Source organism: Anastrepha obliqua, chromosome 1, assembly GCF_027943255.1.
Source record: "Anastrepha obliqua isolate idAnaObli1 chromosome 1, idAnaObli1_1.0, whole genome shotgun sequence".
Classification (NCBI taxonomy): domain Eukaryota; kingdom Metazoa; phylum Arthropoda; class Insecta; order Diptera; family Tephritidae; genus Anastrepha; species Anastrepha obliqua.
Genome location: NC_072892.1, coordinates 95,133,910 through 95,155,754, shown reverse-complemented (window position 1 = coordinate 95,155,754; position 21,845 = coordinate 95,133,910). Strand labels below are relative to the sequence as shown.

Below are 21,845 nucleotides of genomic sequence, written 5' to 3'. Positions count from 1 at the left end.
TAAAAATTAAATTATTTGTAGACTTTAGTAAAATAAGAAGCAAATTGCAAAAATTTTGAAAACAAAATTATAATTCTCAGATTTATTTAATGTTGAGAATTTGTATACATATATGTATAGTGTTTTAGGGTGAAATTTCTTCTGCTCTTTTTCACATTAAACATTTATTTTTCTGCAAAATTTTATTTATTATTTTGTTAGATATTTTTGCGAAAAATTTTTGTTGTTATTTTTCGAAAATATCTAGATGGCTCGAAGGCACCGGAAAGTATTGGTGCTGAGATCTTTGTTCGCAAGTGCCGCCATGTCTGCGGGCACATTATTAATATTCGAAATATGAAATATTCTACCACAATCTGTAACAGTCCATCCTAATGGAAACAAATCAGTAAAACTTAGCTTACGCCGAAACAATTATCACGAACAAATCTGCCACCACTTCAGGTAAGATTATCATTTGTTCCGGATTTCATAGTTTAAGCAGCTCATTCACCCAAGCCATCTTGACGGTAAGACAGCTCGGCATTAAAAAAGAGCTTAGGAAGGAGGATAAAAAAATAAAGAACTTTTCAGACAAGACACAATGGGGCAAACAAGATCGTTACAGACCGGGTATACCCTCTAAAAGAGTAAATAGCGATATCCTCCTCGTACGTGATTTCATCTCAGGAAGATACCATAGCAAGATAAGGAGCCACAACCTAATTACTTTACTCATAGATATCATAAGAGTGGAATCTAAGAGAAGTACACTTCATCTAAGAAGATATTCAGACCTGTCGTAAAGTCTACTATCTATCTATTTTATCTACATATGAAAGCCGTATAGGACAAAAATTTATAAATTCCTTATTCTCTCGATTTGTGCGATAATCGCTTAAGGCTAAATTTAACAAAGCACGCCAGTCGTTCCCTTTATGCGCACCGGCGCTAGTTAGACACACTTCCTTCTTTTCAGCACAAGGCAGGTCTTCTCTTCATCTGCTACCGCTAGCAGGTACTGCATCGAATACTTTCAGAGCTCATGCGTTTGTATCCATTCGAATGGCATGATTTAGATTCTAAATTATTGCATTTGGGCATGTACCCGCATGTACAACACACTGCAGTTCATAAGTCAGGAGCTAAAGTAAGAGGTCCACAACATGGTTCTTGCCGATCATCTAACTAGTATCCAAGGGTAATTTCAAATATTCATAAGGTTTGTTAGATAAATGAGACCAAATCAACGCAACGCTAGTGAACCAGCACTTCATACGAAATTTTCCTACGGATATTCAATGCGACACACCATAGATGCCCGTCCTGGCCGTTTAAAAAGTAGAAACATGAATTTAAGACCCTCCTCTTGGGTATGATGTCGTCGTGAGAGAATAGTTTTTTTAAGAATTCAACTATTAGTTTTTTCTGGGGCTTGCAGGGAGAAAACATTGGAAAAAATTTAACGTACTAAAAGTAGACTTCATTAAAAAAATTAAATTTCGAGGCTTTAATATCTCCTTGTCATCTATCCTAAGTTAACAAGAAACGAAGAGTACTAAATTAAAGTGTTAAATCTTAAGATCATTAATCGAAAATCACGTCTTTTGCAATTATCGTATGTCCTGCAATATGCAAATAAGAACAAATGAGTAACTGAAGAAAAAGTGGTAAAATTAAAAACGTGTTGGGATGACCGTCCGCTCAACAGGCCGTCCGTCGCCCCACTGAATGACCAAAGGCCAACGGCAGTTATTAACAGATAATTTTATTACCGCATTTACGAATCTGCATTGACGTTGGCATTGGCGTTGGCGTTGAGCACATACGCGTTCAAGCGGATTTACGATCTCCCCTACGCGTATTTGCGCCGAAGCTGGATTTAAAATGCAAATATTAAACCAAACCAGATGAGCGAGTTCGAGTCAAGTGCAAGCATCCATCCTGCGCAAGTAGTATCTGTTGGGCAGCTGATATTACTCGGATGTACTTCGTACATATTTATACTCATACACATACATATGCATATATATATATGTAAATACAAACATGTGGTTATTGTTGAACATGGGTAATCACGGCCGCAGGAGTATAATTAAGTTTTAAGTTGAATTAAGAAAAACATGATTTATACTACAGAATGAAAATAAGAGTGAAAAAAATCGGAACGAGAACTATGGACATAAAAATAATAGCTGTATGAAAGGGCATTGAGGGTGCGATACGAGTACATACAACATTCGTCACCAACTCGCACGAGTCAATGAGATGCAGCGAAGCATAAATCACATTCGTACAGTAATGGTGGCATGCATCTCAACAGAATGGCTGGAACAATGTGGATATCCCTACTATGACTCATATATATGACATACATATGTATATATATACCTACAGAATCCACAAGTGAATACAGGCATATGGGAGTCAGCAAACCTGGTGTTTCGAGGCTTCGGCGCTGAATGTATGTCCAGTTTGCCAACTGAAAAGATGTTCGTAATCGACCACGGCTGGGAGAAATAAAATATGAAAAAAAGTATTTTCCAGCTTTCGTAAGACTAAAATTTCTAACATAAACTCCTATAGTAGCTTCCTCCATTATACAAAAAGAAGCTAGTTTCATTACTACAATTTTTTGATTATAAAATAAATTTTTGACATTACTCCAGCTAAGCTTTAGTGTTGGCCATTGGTCACACTACAGATATACATTATTAAGCTTAAGCTTTGCCACATTGCACTTTTTCAAGAAGGGAGATTTTTTATGAAATATTTAGGAACTATTGACCTTCCTCTCTTTTTGGGTGTTTGCCCGAGCTCTTCCTCCTACTTGTGGTGTGCGTCTTGATGTTTTTCCACTAATGGAGGGACTTACCCTTTTACGCAGCCTTCGTACGTCGGATGGGGGCTATTAGGGGATTTAATACCAGAATAAAATTTGCACACCAAAAATGGCAAGTTGATGTGATTAATATACAAACAGAAACATTTTTTGAAAATTTTTGAATATTTTTATTTATTGAAAAGTCTTAGATCTTAATAGATAATGATTTATTTTACTAGCCAATTTATTTCAAACAAAATAAACACATTTACACAACAAATAACAAAATATTAATCTAATTTGTGATTTTCATAGTTTTTTACTGACATATAAGTTTTTAGATTCCTTTATTTTTCGGTTAAGGCACCTTATTCTAAATAAGAATCTACCCACAAAACCATTTTAGAACGTTTATATCCAAATTTACTCTGGAAAATGTTGCAAATGATTTGTAGTAGTATTAACTAAAGGGTCATCCATATTGATAAATATTAAATTAGTTTCCTCTAAGAATCTACGTTTGATCTTTTTGAATAATTTTTTTACTAGATAAAAAAAAAATTGTTGAATGGTGGAAATCTTTGTTTTCACCTTTACGCGTTTCATAGTTTGTCTGTTTCTATACTGGAGCTCTCTAGTTCCCAAGTGTGAAATACGATTGACGTGTGACGCCATTTGAAAAATTATGAATTTTCCGATAAAGTGATTAATTTTGCACCATCTTGTTCATATTGAGAGGAAAATGTATTTTTAATTTTCTTTTTTTGTTAAAAAAAATTACAAAACACCATTTTAAGGGATTGGGCAAGGTATTTAGTTTATGTGGTGACTGAGAAGTGACATTTACATTGTCTTTCCTCCCTTTAAATGTGTTCCCTCTTGTATCATGGGCCCCCTGAGTATACTGTTTTTGAAATGCTACTGGCTGTGTTTTTACCAGGGGAAGTATTCTTCAACCTGTACAAGTAGCTAAGCATGCAAATCGAGGAAGCAGAGTTATGATTGGTTTTGAGGGAAAGCTGTCAATTCGTGCTAAAAAATTGTTGATCTATGTTCCACCTAGAAGCTATGCGTATAAAATTAGCAAATCGCAATGGTATCTGATTATAATTTATTTAAATAAAAATAATCGAATCTAAGCAAGTATGGGATAAGCTAAGTTCAAGCGAAATAATCCTTTTTACACCCGCCGCATATTTCACCTTCAAATAAAACGTATTGAGTTGTTGTTATACTTAGCCCTGCAATAAGTTCTGTTACAAGTCAAGTGTATTATAGTTATGAAATTATAATTCTTTTCTATAATGAAGTTAGTTTTATTTAATCATGTAAATATTAAAAAGAAAAAAAATTAATTTTCATTCAAAATGGTTACCATTTGCTTTTACACATACCTTCACACGGTTAGGCCATTCAGCTATTGCAGCACGCACTCTTTTCATGGATATTGACGTCGCTGCTCGAACCAAAGATTTCTTGAGACTCTCCAATGCATTCAGATCTGGACTTACAGGCCGCCAATCTTCTGTTAACCCAGGAATATTGCCTTTTAGCTACTGCTGGGTGGTTTTTGTCTTATGGGTTGGAGCGGAATCTTGCTAAAAGATCCAACGCTCCCTATTCAAAAGAGGACTGCACATCCACATCTTCTACATTCTCCTGCTGGACTTTTTCCCCGGTCTTAACCTCTTTTTTGCAGAAATTATGGAAAATTAACGCCTTTCCTAGACACTTTACAAGACAAGGGTGGCCACGCTGAACCCTTGACAAACATTATTTACATCTTTAGCAGTTAGATTTTGCCGTTTTGTTTGTTAAAAACATCTTCTTTTACTCATCTGTAAAAAGAATATTTTCATGGCCGTTGACCGCGTGCCAGCAAAGAAACTGTTTGCATCAGTCGAGTCTAATTTTTTCCAAATGCGATAGTCAAAAGATGACCCTTCGAGCGACAGAAGCTTTTCATGTGGAGATCATATCGAATTAGTCTTGACATGGAACTGATCGATACATTCATTTCCCTGGACATGATTTTCGGCTTCCTAAGGGGGTTTCTGCGAATTCTTTCTCGAACGGCATTTATAGCTGCACTGATTCAAATCACGCTAGAACGACCACTTCTTTTTCTGTGTGAATCTTCAGATGTTTAGGAAAAACGATTGATAATGCGGCAAACAAATATTCTCGAAATATTCAGTTTTTACAGCAGTACGTAAATCTCGCATGCACTTTTACCTCACTTAAGTAATGCAATCACTGCAATGCGATTTTCCTTAGCTCCCACTCCATTATTAACAAGCGAAATTTGCCACGAAACTGAGTATAATTTATGAATAGACAATGCATACGAACAAAAGCAAAAATAAGGGAACCTTATTCTGGGAATTTGTTCTCGCCATATACATACATTATAAAATTCGTCACAGAATTTCGGGCCAGACTAAGTATACTCGAAAGTAAGAGGTTACTCGCTCATTTGGCTCACTTAGAAAATCCACATTATCTAGAGGGTGGCCGTGATTGTTCGGCGACTTTGTCTATTTCTAAGGACAAATTATTTTATATTATCTCAAAAGTAGGTAACATATTACTTTAGCGGGTTTAGTGAAAATTTCTTCTCGCCTTCAAGAATGTAGCAAGCTCGTAGCCTTTCGCTCATTCTGATAGCTGAAAGATAAATTCCTCAAGACCTACATTATAACTTTCGTTCGCCCTCCTAAGCTTCAATTTGAACTAAATAGACGTTAGAAAGTAAAATTCACACCGAACGTCAAAAACCACACTTATGAGTTCCTCATTATGGTTGTCCTTTTCTACGGTTTAGAAGCATTTATGATTGATAGCGATCTCGTTCCCTCAACAGTCGGTTTTATGTTACCGAAACGGCCCGCATTTATGTCGGCTCAAGGATATTCAGTAGCATCCCCAAATGTTTATGCAAAATATTCATGTTGTTATAAAAGCAACGCCTGCGCCTTTGGACAGTTCCTAAAAAAAAAACGCATGCTTTGTTGAACTCGTGCCGGCCGTTTCTTTCTCGTGCTAACCGGCGCCAGTCCTTCGCCACCTGATCTTGCCAACAAGGAAGAGGAATCCTTCTCCTCTGCTACCACCAGCTGGTACCGCATCGAATGCTTTCCGAATCGGCCCATTTGTATTCGAAGAGCACGACCTAGACATCGGAGCCGCTAAGATTAGAATGGTTCGATGTGGAGAAAGTCACTGATCGTCATACGCTCGATTTTTCTGTATACGGTTCAAGCTGCTCACAGCTTCCGGACCGCGCCCAAGTATCCTTTGGGTAGCTTCCACACACCCGTTTGGAAAGAGGTAATGTAAGAAGGCGAAACGGTCCAGGATATCGCATTGTGCACTGGGCTTGGGACCAGCAACGTACAAATGTTTCCCCAATGGAAATACAAAAAAAGCTCGGATGAGAACAAATTAGAGTATTTCGAAAACAGGCTTATAAAATTAATGTGAAATGTTTCTTCCATTATCCAAGAAATCAGCGACCCAAAAGCAGGTGAAGTAACGAAATGGTTTAGAGAAGAACCCGGCCAAAGTGAGGTCAAAATGATGAAAATTTGGGCAAAAACTCGGTAAAAAGATAAGCAACACAATCGTGTTTACATATTCCAAAAACAAAAGAAGCAGATTATATTTGAGTTTAATATACTTTCAGGAAATATTGCAGTTTTATTTCTTGTTAGCTTTTTAATTACTAATAGGTGCGCAAAATTTTGGAAAATTGATACTAAAGCGAAAATTACAAACTGGCACTAAAATGACGTTTGCATGGATTTATGTATGTACGTATATACATATTTAGACGGATGCATGCTGGCCAGTATTTCTGCATGTCCTGCCCTTCGAGGCGTTTGTGTGTGTTTGTGCGCACGTGCGTGTGGATACAATCACCCTCATTCATGCAAGTACATGCGTTGCAGCGGATTTGTTGAATCAGCCATTGCGGCTACCGGGCCACTGCTGCTCCTGACCATAGCTGCCATGTGGTCGATGCAAGCTCCGCAATTAACTGATGTCACTGCCTCGTTGCTACTATTTGTTGCTGCTGAGCAAGAGCTCATGGCTGTCGCTGTTTATATAAATAGTCTTCTTTCACATTCGAATGCAGTTTTCAATGTCTTTGCAAAATTGATGTGGATGCGGATGAAAAATAAAGCTGGATCAACAACGCACTTCTCGTTGGATAACTTTAGTCCGGCAACAGAACCAAGTTCCTGCTCCTCAACCATCAGCTCTTTGTATATTTTTTGATATATATATGTATGTATATAATTTTTTTTTTTTTTTTGAAATTCCATTTGTGTAATGTAACGCGTATTCATATACTAGTAAAAGCATTTCTTTGTTTGTTCGACTGCTTGTTTACGGCTTGAACATTCATGCATCCACACATGCGCACACAAGCACACATACAAATGTACACTTGTAGTATATGAATGTCAAAAGCTGTCGTGCAGTTGTCCGTTGGTGTTTTTGTTCCTACACACACTTAAGTGTTAATAACTATACTTACATACACATACATGTGTTCCTCCTCCTTCACCAAATGCACACTCACGCAAACAAACAAACTCGTAAGCACTTATTCAACCATTTAAATGGTCGAAACGGCTGTTTGGGTGTTACGACATGACGTTGATGACCACAGCTAAATGCAACCGAATGCGGCTGTGAATTTCTGTTTGTTTCATGCCCGCCTATTCAGCCTCGCCATGAGCTGCATTTAGCCACATACATAAGTGCCTACATATGGCATTTCAGCAGCAGCAACAGGAGCAATAGACAATTTGAAATCAGTAGCGATATTTTGAAGTACTACAAATACACACGTACACACATGCATACATACGAATACGTAGTAGGTTTGGAATTAGTTAAGGCTTAAGTGCGCTTCAACGCGACACTCAACAGCCAACGCTCCACTTGTGATAAAGGATTTTTGCCTTGCAATTCAGTTAGTCTTAGCGAAAATAGAGCGTTTACAAATAAAATAAATTGGTGTTTGGATCGTTAGATACCATAGAGGTGTAGAGTGTTTTTGCTGCTACGTACATTTATTTGATTTTGTCGAGTGCAAATGGGAGGTCCTATAGATTTATGCGGGATTCAAATGATGAATTGAATTTATAGAAAACCTTTTCATTGCAGAAATGCACTTAGAGGTTTGTCATAACCTGTCGACAGGTGATCATTATGACATACATACATAATTGGCGCTTACACCCTTTTTGGGTGTTTGGCTGAGCTCCTAATCCTATTCGTGGTGTGCACCTTGAACTGTTCTCATCTAAAGTTAGGTCCAGGAAACATGCTTTTTCGACTTGTTGGGCTAAAGGCAGAAGGATGTTAGGTGAAAGGGTTTAATGCGGGATGTGTATAGGTGGTTAATATCGTGCGGAGTGCCTTCACATGCCGAACATTTGTTGAGTATGTGGGGTTTGGTTCCGGATATCTTGGAGTTTACCTACTTAAATATCCTCAACGAAATTGTGGCAAAGTAACACAGGATTTTCGAAGCAGCTGAAGGTCTGATAGATACCGCCCAGGAGAGTCAGGAGGTATCTATTCGACTACACGAAAGAGATGCAAGACCAAAGAGAACTGTAACTATTATACCGCACAGTATATAGACCAATCGAGACTCTCATACCACCTTCCTAAACTCGCGACCATCACCCATTACAAACGAAGTGCTTAAATTTGGCTCAGTTGCGGTCTGGATATTGTAGCAACTTATACTTATCCAAAATCAACCCCGGAACCTCAATATTCGAGGTTTATCCAAAATTAAGGTGAATTTTCAAATTTCGTGGGTTACGTACATTCAATTTTCGAGTATTATTTTTTTATGTTGGTACACTAATCTCGAAGATATCTTCACAGGTTTAGCAGTATAGGATGTTTAGGTAGTTTGTGAGAGGCATATATAAGGCAAGGGTTTTCCGTGTTCGGCGATTCTCTACTATCGACTCTTGGCTCTCCTGGATTCTTCCATTGCGACAATGGGCTGTGGTTTTAATGCCATAACCATATACCCATGATTCGTCACTAGTTATGACCCTTTTAAGCAAATCTGGATTACCGTTAACATCATCCAACAATTCCTGAGCGGTGCTCATGCGACGTTGGTTTTGGTCAAAATTCATGCTTCATGACCAAAATTTCCGAAAATATTACATAGCATGAGCTAACCGGTATGCCGACATCGTCAGCAACTTCTCTAATTGTGATTCGACGATTCTCCATAACAATTTTCTTTACTTTCTCAACATTTTCATCGGCTGTTGATGTCCTGTGGCGTCCAGAGCGAGCGTCGTCATTCACATCTTCTCGACCTTCTGTGAAATGCTTCTACCACTTGTAAACATTTTTTTTTTGACTCAGACTACTCTCACCGTAAGCCACTGTCAATATTTTTAGTGTTTTTAAGCACTTAATTCAATTTTTTACACAAAATGTGATGCAACTTCTTTGATCCATTTTTTCGATAACAGAAAATCACCGACCACGCAAACCACTTGTCTTATTTACGCTTCTCGCAAACAAACTAAACATGCTATATTGCTAAAACCATGAACATATCGTCGAGACGAGTGTACCAACCCTCTGGACCCGACCTGGCGAAACAACACATTTCCTGGGTCTACCGTTAGAAGAGTTAGACGATGGCGATCGGTGACTACACCACACTGGCAGCGCTTAGAGAACTTCTACAACAACAACAAATTCTATAAATTCTATAAAATGAATCACCCTATCAGAAGATTTATAATTTTTGCCAATTGTGTTGTACGTCAATCATATTTGACACTTGTATGGCAGTATACAAACAGTCGAGCAATGGAGCCCGTAAGCATCCAAATAAAGATTTCCAATACTCAAACCAATTTTTATTAATAAAACCGTTATTCGTAAACAAATTTTATGAGTAATTTTGTCCCACCTTGTATAAACAGTCATTCTAAATAACCTCTAAGATAAGACCAAAAGCCTTGCCTTGGAACATTGTGACATGCATACATATGTAGATATGATTTCAAAAAATCCCACTATCTCACATCAACTTTGATATTTTTCGAGAAATTTTTTAGCTAGAGTCGACGAACAAATTCTTTAACTTCTTTGAAAATCATTAAGAAATTTAATATCTGTCAAGTTTTTTAATGCTAAATAGTTGCTATGAAACTCACCTCAATTCTCCAAATCTCCACACCAGGTTTCTGTCCAGCATCTACAAAAGCTTTATTTATGACTGGCTCCATTGCTTTTAGTTTTCACTACTACAAATATTATTTCAGAATTTACAGGCAACTTAACAGCTGACTGATTTTTGTATTTGATTTTTTCTTTGCTTTTTAGCGGCTGAGCTGGCAGTAGTCAAGGTTGAAGCGGCAAACAACTGAAAAAAAATGTTTTAAATTGCTTAAAATCAAAGCGAGCAAATTTACGCTTAAAATATTAAACTTAATTAGTGGAAAAATGCGGCAATTTATTTACAATGAGCTACAAACGTGCGTACATACATCCATACACACGTAAATAATTTACTCATTAAATTTTTAATTTAATTGGCTTTAAATAAATAAATGGTTCAATGTCTGGCTGGTTCCTTTTTCATCAGCTCTTTAAACGAACGCGCTACAAACAACTATGAATGGCAGCTGCCACTATGTATTTGCCAACTGGAATCTATGAATTTTCATGAAAGTGAAATTTTGACATTTATCGATTTTCCTCATTACTCATACAAGTATCATACTTGCATGCATACATAGTATATGGGAGCCCGCACACGCGCCTCGATGAAATCATCAACAGTCGCCAAAGGGATGGATGGAGATAAGAGCACTCGCATATGTAACTACATACCTATGTACGTACATAGATGCGGGCGACGCATAGAAAAATATTTTATGCTTTTAGGTGAACCGAGCAAACCTCTATCTACTTAATGCGAAGCGAATATGGACATGAAATGCATATACATATGTAAGTATGTATATGTGTGCTTACATTACTTACAGGCACACATACATATGTCTATAACTCAGCATTTGTTCAGTAGTTTTATTTATAAGCACTTATATGGCTCGTACATGTTTAAGTGAACATGTGAACATAGCTATAGTAAATGTATATGGACATATGTATGTAATAAAAATGTGCCAGTTCGAAAATGCATTTTAAATGCAGCCCGCGAAAAAAATATTGCCCCTCAACATTTTTAAATGTTTTCACTGTTCATTTATTTATTTTAATTATTTCTTTTATAAAAATATAGTGTAGGAGGATGGTTCCATGTGCAGAAGTCCACGCAAGTGGGGAAAGTTACTGATCGCCATTCACTTGGGAGTGGCCAGGACGATTCTTCTACATATGGTTCAAGCAGCTCACAACGTCCGGGATTAGCCCACGTATCCTCTGGTTAGCTTTCGAACACCCGTTCGGGAGTGAGCTAACGTGAGAAGGCGAAGCATCCCAGCATAGCTGGTTGTGCGCTGGGTTTGGGACCCGCCACTTAAAAATCCCCCCCAATGAAAACAGCAACAAAGCCTCGGATGAGAACTTCCAACACTGATGACGACCCCTGCAAACGAAATAAGGAATACGATTTGAGGGCATGCACCTGGAATGTCCGGTCCCTTAATGGGGAAGGTGCCTCTGCCCGGCTGGTTGATGTCCTCGTAAGAGCAAAGGCTGACATCACTGCCATCCAAGAGATGCGATGGACGGGGCAAGGTAAGAAAAACATAGGACCTTGCGACGTCTACTACAGCTGCCATGTAAAGGAGCGCAAATTCGGTGTCGGATTTGTTGTGGGAGAGAGACTTCGTCGCCAAGTACTGTCGTTCACTCCGGTGGACGAGCGTCTCGCAATAATCCGCATCAAAGCACGTTTTTTTAACATATCGCTAATTTGCGCCCACGCCCCGACGGAAGAGAAGGACGATGCAACCAAGGATTCCTTCTATGAGCGCTTGGAGCGTTCGTATGAGCACTGCCCCCGCCACGACATAAAAATCGTGCTTGGCGACTTCAACGCCAGGGTGGGCAAGGAAGGAATTTTTGGTCCCACAGTCGGAAAATTCAGCCTGCACAACGAAACATCCGGTAACGGACAGAGGCTGATCGACTTCGCCGGGGCCCGAAACATGGTAGTCTGCAGCACCAGATTCCAGCATAAAAAAATCCACCAAGCTACCTGGCTGTCCCCTGATCGAAAAACGCGAAACCAGATCGATCATGTTGTGATAGATGGAAGACACGCTTCTAGTGTATTAGATGTACGTACGATCCGAGGACCCAACATTGACTCGGATCATTACTTTGTTGCAGCCAAACTGCGCACACGCCTCTGTGCAGCAAAAAACGTACATCTACCTACGCAAAGAATGTTCGACATCGAAAAGCTGCAATCACAACAGACAGCCAGAAGATTCGCCACTCGACTCTCACTCCTGCTCTCAGAGAGCACTTCCCAACAAACCGGCATGCACGAGCAATGGAGCAACATTTCTCGTTCTCTACGTACCGCCGCCGAAGATGAAATCGGATTCCGGCGAGCCCGAAAAAACAATTGGTACGACGAGGAATGTCATGCTGCCGCAGAAAGAAAGGATGCCGCCTATAGAGCTACGCTGCGATCGGGCGCAACGCGAGCCATGTGGGATCGCTACAGAGAGCTGAGAAAGGAAGAGAGACGTATTATCCGACAGAAGAAACGAGAGGCCGAAATACGTGAGTGCGAGGAGCTTGATATGCTGGCCAACAGGAACAACGCCCGAAAATTCTACCAGAAAGTTCGGCGGCTTACAGAAGGTTTTAAGACCGGGGCGTTTTCCTGTAAGAACAAAGACGGCGATCTGGTGACTGACGTACAGAGCAATCTTAAATTATGGAGGGAACACTTCTCGAACCTGTTAAACAGTGACAGCTGCGCATGTCGTAGAGAATGTGAAGATCCCGATACCCCAATCGATGACGACGGAATTGTAGTTCCGTTACCCGACCATGACGAGGTGAGAATAGCAATATCACGGCTAAAGAACAACAAAGCCGCGGGCGCCGACGGACTGCCGGCTGAGCTATTCAAACATGGCGGCGAGGAGCTGGTAAGGTGCATGCATCGGCTCCTATGCAAAATATGGTCGGATGAAAGCATGCCTGCCGATTGGAATTTAAGTGTGCTCTGCCCAATCCATAAGAAGGGCGACCCTGCAATTTGTGCCAATTACCGCGGGATTAGTCTTCTAAATATCGCCTATAAGGTTCTAGCGAGCGTATTGTGTGAAAGACTGAAGCCCACCGTCAACCAACTGATTGGACCTTATCAGTGTGGCTTCAGACCTGGAAAGTCTACCATTGACCAAATATTCACAATACGCCAAATCTTGGAAAAGACCCATGAAAGGAGAATCGACACACACCACCTTTTCGTCGACTTCAAAGCTGCATTCGACAGTACGGAAAGGAGTTACCTGTATGCCGCGATGTCTGAATTTGGTATCCCCGCAAAACTAATACGGCTATGTAAGATGACGTTGCTCAACACCAGTAGCGCCGTCAGAATTGGGAAGGACCTCTCCGAGCCGTTTGATACCAAACGAGGTTTCAGACAGGGTGACTCGCTGTCGTGTGACTTCTTTAACCTGATGTTGGAGAGCATCGTACGAGCCGCAGAACTTAATCGCTCAGGCACAATATTTTATAAGAGCGTACAATTGTTGGCGTATGCCGATGATATTGACATCATCGGCCTTAACAACCGCGCTGTTAGTTCTGCCTTCTCCAAACTGGATAAAGAGGCAAAGCGAATGGGTTTGGTGGTGAACGAGGACAAAACGAAGTACCTCCTGTCTTCAAACAAACAGTCGGCGCACTCGCGTATCGGCACCCACGTCACTGTTGACAGTTATAATTTTGAGGTTGTAAAAGACTTCGTGTATTTAGGAACCAGCATTAACACCGATAACAATGTCAGCCTTGAAATCCAACGTAGAATCTCTCTTGCCAACAAGTGCTACTTTGGACTAAGTAGGCAACTGAGCAGTAAAGTCCTCTCTCGACGAACAAAACTAACACTCTACAAGACTCTCATCATGCCCGTCCTGACGTATGGCGCAGAAGCTTGGACGATGACAACATCCGATGAAGCGACGCTTGGAGTGTTCGAGAGAAAGATTCTGCGTAAGATTTTTGGACCTTTGCACGTTGGCAACGGCGAATATCGCAGACGATGGAACGATGAGCTGTATGAGCTTTACGACGACATAGACATAGCGCAGCGAATAAAGATCCAGCGGCTACGTTGGCTGGGTCATGTCGTCCGAATGGATACAAACGCTCCGGCTTTGAAAGTATTCGATGCGGTACCAGCTGGTGGTAGTAGAGGAAGAGGAAGGCCTCCTCTGCGTTGGAAAGATCAGGTGGAGAAGGACTTGACTTCACTTGGTGTGTCCAATTGGCGCCGGTTAGCACGAGAAAGAAACGACTGGCGCGCTTTGTTAAACTCGGCCAAAATCGCGTAAGCGGTTATCGCGCCAATTAAGAAGAAGAAGAAGTCTATAATAAAGACCTTATTTATCCTAGTTACAAACTTTGTTCAAATTTTTATAAAAATTCGGCAAATTTTCATCAAAATTTTTCTATTTATGATCAGAAATAAAAAATGCAGAAACGCAGTTTTATAGCTCATTAATTTTTAGTATAATAAATTGCAAGTTTGAAATGTCTCAAAACTCTCTTTCATTTTTGATAATTTTTTCCCCTTACAATATTGCGCCCGTTTTTGTCCGTTTAAAAAAATTCCGCAATTTGGTATGTGGATAAAATGCGCAACACCATAGAGAAGGAAAAAAATATAAAAATTAACGGGATTTTCTGGAATTCCCTAATTTGTACTTTATTATATCAAATATCCCTCGACAAGAGGGACTTGCATAATTTAATTTCTTCACAACAGCGTATAAAACAAATGATTGAATGGAAATCCATCCGACACCACTACACGCAAATTAATGGTGATAGAAATGCACCCAAGTACCCATCATCATGCCGATGCAACGGTATCAAAGCTTTCGTTCGACTACGCTTATGGCATACCATAGCCACACATTCGTATAGGCTATCTGGTATCAGCCCCCCATCATGTCAGTATTGTCCTGCGTCAACACTCTCCATCACGCTGCTCAACGAATGTCCACAGTTCACGTCAGTCAGAAGCAACATATTCAACTGCGACCCGAAAACATTGAGAAAATTACCAAATATCGAACTCTAACGGATCTTTGTAAAGTAATTTAACTCCCTGTAGCTATAGCTCTAAGTAACGTATTGTTAGCAATTTAACTGCTATCTCAACTCTGTAATTTCCTATACTTTTTATATAATGTTTCATATTCACACATACTGTTTTCATACCGGTGAGTCGAAGGCCCTGGCAGCCAGTGCTCCTTTTTTTCGCTGTGCAATAACAATTGCATTGTTGTTTCTCATTTTATAAATAAATAAATAAAAATAAAAATATCAAAACTCAATTGGCTATAAAATTGCGTGTCCAATTTCTTTTTAAATCGACTAAAAAATTTAGAAATTTGGAAAAAAATTTTCCAATTTTTCAAATTTTAGTATAAAGTGTGAAATTTGGATGTATGTATGTAGCATATGTATGTATTTGTGTGTATGATTTTTAAACTATGGTTTTATATGATATTTTAAACAAATTCTAATAAAGAAAATAATGACATTAGGACAAAAGAAAAATTGTCAAAACTGGTCAAAATGTTGTTTTTTCGGTTTTTTTTGCGGGTCGTATAAAGATATATGCATTGTGTAAGTAAAGTCTGTTTATTTGCTTGTAGTTTAAACGTCCAAAATTCATCAAATTTGCATGAAATTTCAATGATTTGCTGCGAACATGCCAGGATTTCCAGATTTCCATGTTTGTAGCATATGTAGTCGATTTGGCTAAATGCTTAAAATATTTGTATACTACATAAAAATTGTTTTTGAAAAAAGGGGATCAGTTAACTGGAGCTATGGTCAAATTTGAAAGAATTTTGTATGGCAGCAAATGTCAGTTTTCCCAATTGTTATGTTTCAGCGGATGACAAAATATTCAGTAAGGTTTGTCCTACTTCATGATTACTGAGTGTGTGGAGATTATTTTAAAATTTTCTTGAAATTCCTGTTCATTTGTAAATACACAACGCGAATTTCGACGTGACATTGGCAAGCAATTCTTCGCACTGTCGAAGCGAAATTGCCGTTGTTGGAGCGAACTTACGAGGTTATACCTATTAGGCTTAGAAAGTAGATTTACAAAAATCATAGAAAAATAAATGAGGATGGATGTTGAATAATGTTGTATGGAAATTGTGGTGGACAAACACTTTTTTAGCTCCAATTGTCTTATGTCTAATGGAAAACCTTTTGGTAGATCCAGTATTGTATCATATATAAGTATGTATGTATATTCGATTTCAAATTAATCTCTATATATGTACGTATATATTGCAATAGAATTGAAATATACTGGTAAATTTGACAGTGCCTACCGAAGGGCAACCGTTATTAGAAAAAAACATTTTCTATTATTTTGGTACTTCATGCCCACCGCGGATTTCGAACTCGGGCACTACCGAATGATAGCCACGAACCAATACATTCGATTTGATAGGTTAGCACGCCGATGTTCTTAGAAACTAATCTAGGCCCCTGAGTGGGCCCAATTTTTAAAACGGGATGCTTCTTGTTACTTTTTATTATTTACATATGTATGTACATATATAAATTCAGTCCTCAACTTTGATATGTTCGAGGGTAGTTGCGCTTTGGTTCTCATTCCTGCCTTCATCTTCAGGAACACAGGTCATTTCGGCGTAACCTTAAGTTTATTTTCTAAATTTTTCTGAATCCTCTCATTCTATTTATGTGGGTTATTTTGCTAAAAAAAAGGTTTTTGCAAAGTTAGTTCTATGTCAGCGAACTTGTATCGAGCGATATTACAATTTTGTTTACATAACGGTTGTATGAAGCAGAATAAAGGAATTTTTGTCTACCGCAAAAAAAAGTAGTTCAGATGGTAGTTCCCGTCAGAAAAATTGTTACATGCGAGTTTTAAAAAATTATATTGTTAGAATATTACAGAACACATAAAAATCAACAATGTGAAGGAGTTGCTGTGGTTAAAAGTAACAGGTATTCATATGGGAATACAATAAAGTCTGATTCGGATTTATTGGGCTGGCCGGTAGACAAGGGGATATACCAAAATGATCAGACTGAGTTGATTTGGCCAAGCTTGAGCATCCGTGAGCATGACAACTCGAGCATAAATTAATCTTAGTATACATATTACTTGGTATACATATTACTATGGGCGAAATCTACTAGTAACACCGACCACCTGTCGTATGACGGTAATTTAAAAAAAAAAAATTTGGTATATGAGATATAAAAGAAGCACAACTACTTAAATTTACGGTGAAACGTTCATTGTTGGGTATATTTTTGGGTATATTTTTGGGTATCTGGATAACATTTAAAAAAAACTATCCCACACTTGGGTATTTCAAAAGGTGCGCTTGGAAGTTGTTTTAAAATAAAAAATGTGAAAATTTAGATTCTTTGCTATTTCACTATTTGTATTCAAAACAAGGCTCTTAACAACTATAATTGTATGTGAAAAATTGCATAATTTATATATCTACTATGGGCACAACTACAGGCTGTCATACGAGAATTAAAATTTTCAAGGACTCGCTCACACAATATCGCATTGAGTTCAGCAGTCTCTATCCGAATGTGGTGTTTCAGCTCTGGAGTCGTTGTTAGCTTATTCATAATGATTTTACTTTTCATAAAACCTAGCCGGACCTAACAGTCCTTTTTCTATCATCGACAAAACCAGTTTTCTATAATTTTTTTCACTAACTTTTCTAATATAAAGAGAAACGAATTTCCCTCAAAACGATTTTGTTGATCTTTTATGTTTTCTGGTGTTGCCGCTTCGTTTGGGCGTCCCTTACGTTGTACATCGTCGATGTCTCCACGACCACGTTTTTTTTTCATTTCATTTATTGCCCACAAATTCCATTTTTGTGTTAAATATTCAACTAATGTGATTAAATTGTAATTAATGCACTTATTCCTAACAAGCAGCACGCTTTTTTCTAGGATTTCTAACTTCACAATAATAATATTTATAAAAACTTTAAGTTAAATAGGCAAATATAAATCGAACACTGTATTATAACATCAATCGTATTAGTATCATAATTATTACATTTCTTCAAAAAGGGCAGAAAAAGAAAGATAATATTGCAATGCTTAAAATAAGGCTAAAAACTAAAGCTAAACTGATTAGAAAATGAGAAAATGATTAAGCATGGTAATAAAGAATGAATTGATTATTTTCGCCTTATTGTTCGGTGTATTGATCATCATTATAAACCAAATTGTCAAAAATATTACATGAGTTGTATCTTCTGTGGTAATATGATAATATGATTAAATATATTTATGTATATAGGCGATAAGTAGCGTTCGATTAAAGGAAATTGTATATTTTTTTGTTTTTTAAGATATGTTTTGATGAGATAATTTTCCAAATAAGAAATTTTACTTAAGAAAGGAATTGCATTATCCATAAGAAATTTATCGATGTGTTTTATTTTGCATTTTGCGTTAAATGTAGCGTTCAAAAATTCGTAATTTTTCCATTTGTGCAGATGAAATACTGAACCATATTGGGAAAGCATATGTAATAATCGGTCGTATTATATTGTTTATATACATATATTAATTTTTATTTTCGATTATAGGTTATAGATTAATATACGAAAAAAACATAGTCTAAGTTTTTTTAATAACATAGTCCAGATGTAGTTTGAAATTAAATCTAATTTGAAGTACGATGGCCAAATACTTGATGTGTTCCTTGAAAGGAATACTTTCCCCACGTATTTTTATATTTGGCACAAACGTGCTTGCGTTTGGAAAAATATATTTGTGTATGCCCTTAAAAACAGTACATTTACACTTTAAGATATTAGTTTTCAATTTCCATTTTAAATGTTAATCATATTATATTATTGGCTTTAGAAGCATTCTGCAATGAACCTAATACCATAATGTCATCTGCATAGCAAATTGTTAACATATTGGTATTTTCTAATGGTGGATCAGGTAAATCGGCTAAAAATATATTAAATACCGGCTGCAATGTCGCTTAACATAGAACAATTATTATTCAGACAAACGTAAAAGCTTCTGTTGTTCAAATAACTGTATTGAATGCGGCAGATATTTATATCAAATTTAAATACCTTGTACATTTTGTAAATAATGCCCTATTTCCAAGCTGAGTCAAATGCTCTTTCCATATCAAGACTTACTGCTACTGTGGCCCAGCGGCGTTTGAGATTAAAAAAAAAAAATAAATAATTGGCGCGTACACTTCTGTTAGGTGTTTGGCCGAGCTCCTCCTCCTATTTGTGGTGTGCGTCTTGATGTTGTTCCACAAATGGAGGGACCTACAGTTTCAAGCCGACTCCGAACGGCAGATATTTTTATGAGGAGCTTTTTCATGGCAGAAATACACTCGGAGGTTTGCCATTGCCTGCCGAGGGGCGACCGCTATTAGAAAAATGTTTTTATTAATTTTGCTTTCACCGAGATTTGAACCCACGACCTCTCTGTGAATTCCGAATGGTAATCACGCACCAACCCATTCGGCTACGGCGGCCGCCGGCGTTTGAGATTAGAGCACACAAAATCTGAGAGCAGTGTTAGTGCATGATTAGTTGAATGTAAGTTCCGAAACCCAAATTGAGTATCTTTAATGATGTTGTTGTCCGCAGTATAAATTTTGATTTTTGTTAAAAGAAATTTTTCAAATAGCTTGCTAATATTAAAGATAGGTCTGTAGCTACGAACTGATTTTGGATTACAATCTTGTATTGGAATTGATACAATTTTAGAACATCTCCAGATTTGAGAAAAATAGTTAGATAACGCCAGAGATATGTATAAGTTTTGCGAAGAAGAAAATTAAAGATATTATCATCTCCCGCGCTTTTTTTATTATTGAGTATTTGGTTATATCTTCTTCAGCAATAAAAGCCCTGTCTGTTTCATTTAATTGTGTTAGACAAGTTTCCCCGACGGCTGTGAGGGGCGTACTAAATCTGATTATCGATAACCTGTGGTTAGCGATTTCAGAAATAGATTGAACTACATGTTCATAGAAGCTATTATTTCTAAGATTTAAGTTCTGCATATGAACTTGCTCAAAGTGACATGCTAGAGCATTGACCTTATCAATTTGGCTTTGCATAATGACAGAACCGTCTTGTTGAGGAACGCCTCCCTAGAAATCTATAATACTTATATTGTCTACCACAAGTTCTGGTAAGGGCAAATTTTGTTTTTGATTTTTGATTTTCCTGTAAGTGTTATTATTTATTCGTATTTTGGGAAAGAATTCGCCCAATAATCATCCTCAAACAAACGAATGCGGTCCGCTATAATTTTACTTAAGTTTCGAATTGTCGCCACAAGTATTGCTTTGCGGTTGGGATCTGCGCATCTTTGTGCCGCCCGGCGTAATTTCTTTTTTTCTTTAATAAAGTATAATATTATGGTAGATAAGATAATAAGGCTCTTATTACGGATTTTCAACTTTGGAATTGAATGGCAGCATCCCAGGCAATATTCACAAGAGAAATACATACAATCATCTATTTCAATCTTTGACACAACACGGATAATGGGTAGATAAGCGTCTTTTATTTCTGTATAAAGCTCTAAATTAAAATATTTAACGTTCATTTTGGCGTAGTCATAAATTTCACGAGGTGGTTGTTTTACAATATCCTTACTTGACCTGGCTAGGCAGAGTTCTACTGCATTGTGGTCAGACTCAAACAAATGCGTGCGCAGCTTACCATACGGCTCATCGACCTGGCCGAAACAAATTCCGACGAAAGCTGACACCAAAAATACGTCTATAAAAAAATTGCATTGTCCAAAACTTCTAGTAGCCGTCTATGCAAAATCTCTTCCATTAGCATTTATTTGCACATCTCCCCCGCTTGGATGACGTGCATTCAAATCACCACCTAAGACTGGGACAAAGTCTGTCCGTTTTGCTAAGCATATTGTACATGGCAGCAAAAGCAATGCGATTGCCATCCGAAGTGAGAAGCTCTATTGCAGTTGCCTCTAGAAATGTAGTTGATTCGAGTACAATTCTATTGTAGTGGAAGTTTTCTCTTTTAAATATTCCAGTTGCCTGGCTTTTACTGTTGTTTTTAAGTGTGTTTATTAACTGTGGAACATAATTGTAATTACGGAAAGAGATATTGTGCCGTTGATTAAGTCGGAGCTCTGCCGCTAGCACATCAGGTTTATGTTGTTGCAAAAATAAATTAAAGTAATATCTCTTTGTTGTGATACTAATGAATTGGCATTTATAAATATGTATACATTTTAATTTATGTCTATCCACTATCACTTATGCTAGTCCTCAAACAAATAAATAGTTCAAATAAAGCGGAGATTTTTCTTCGTCGTCTTTTAGTTAGATATATTCTATTGAAAAATCACTGATCTTTTGCATGAATTTTGTAAAACAACTACCAAAAAGGCGTAATCATTCGCTATTAAGTTGATTTATTTAGTAAAGGAGAAGGTGTCCTCTTAATTGCGCTAACTACAGAAGGTTCTTTCAGAATGCTCTTTTTGACAGCCGAGGCATAAGATAATGCATTGTTGCGAACTAATGAATAGAATATCATGAAATTTTAACAGCTGTCTTTTTAAGGTTAGTACTAACTGAAAAAGAGGTAAATGCAATAAAACTACTGCCATCTATGTATGTCTTAAGCATGGGACTTTTCAATCCATGTATTATATAGTTCGATCAGGACCGAAGTTAATCTTGTAAGCTTATTATTTTTGTATATATTTTTAAATCCCATAAGCAAATGCATGCAAGGCAAATTGTTAC

The 21,845-nt window shown here is 37.7% G+C and overlaps 1 protein-coding gene across 1 annotated transcript in view; it reads right to left on the bottom strand.

Annotated features, from left to right (window-relative positions):
• The window catches only part of LOC129252962 (gelsolin-like), an 88,454-nt gene that overhangs the window by 45,241 nt on the left and 21,368 nt on the right, over positions 1–21,845 (bottom strand). The window contains exon 2 of the mRNA XM_054891163.1: positions 10,024–10,232. Within this exon, the coding sequence (XP_054747138.1) occupies positions 10,024–10,095 (72 nt within the window). The 5' untranslated portion in view covers positions 10,096–10,232. The remainder of the gene's footprint in view (positions 1–10,023; positions 10,233–21,845) is intronic.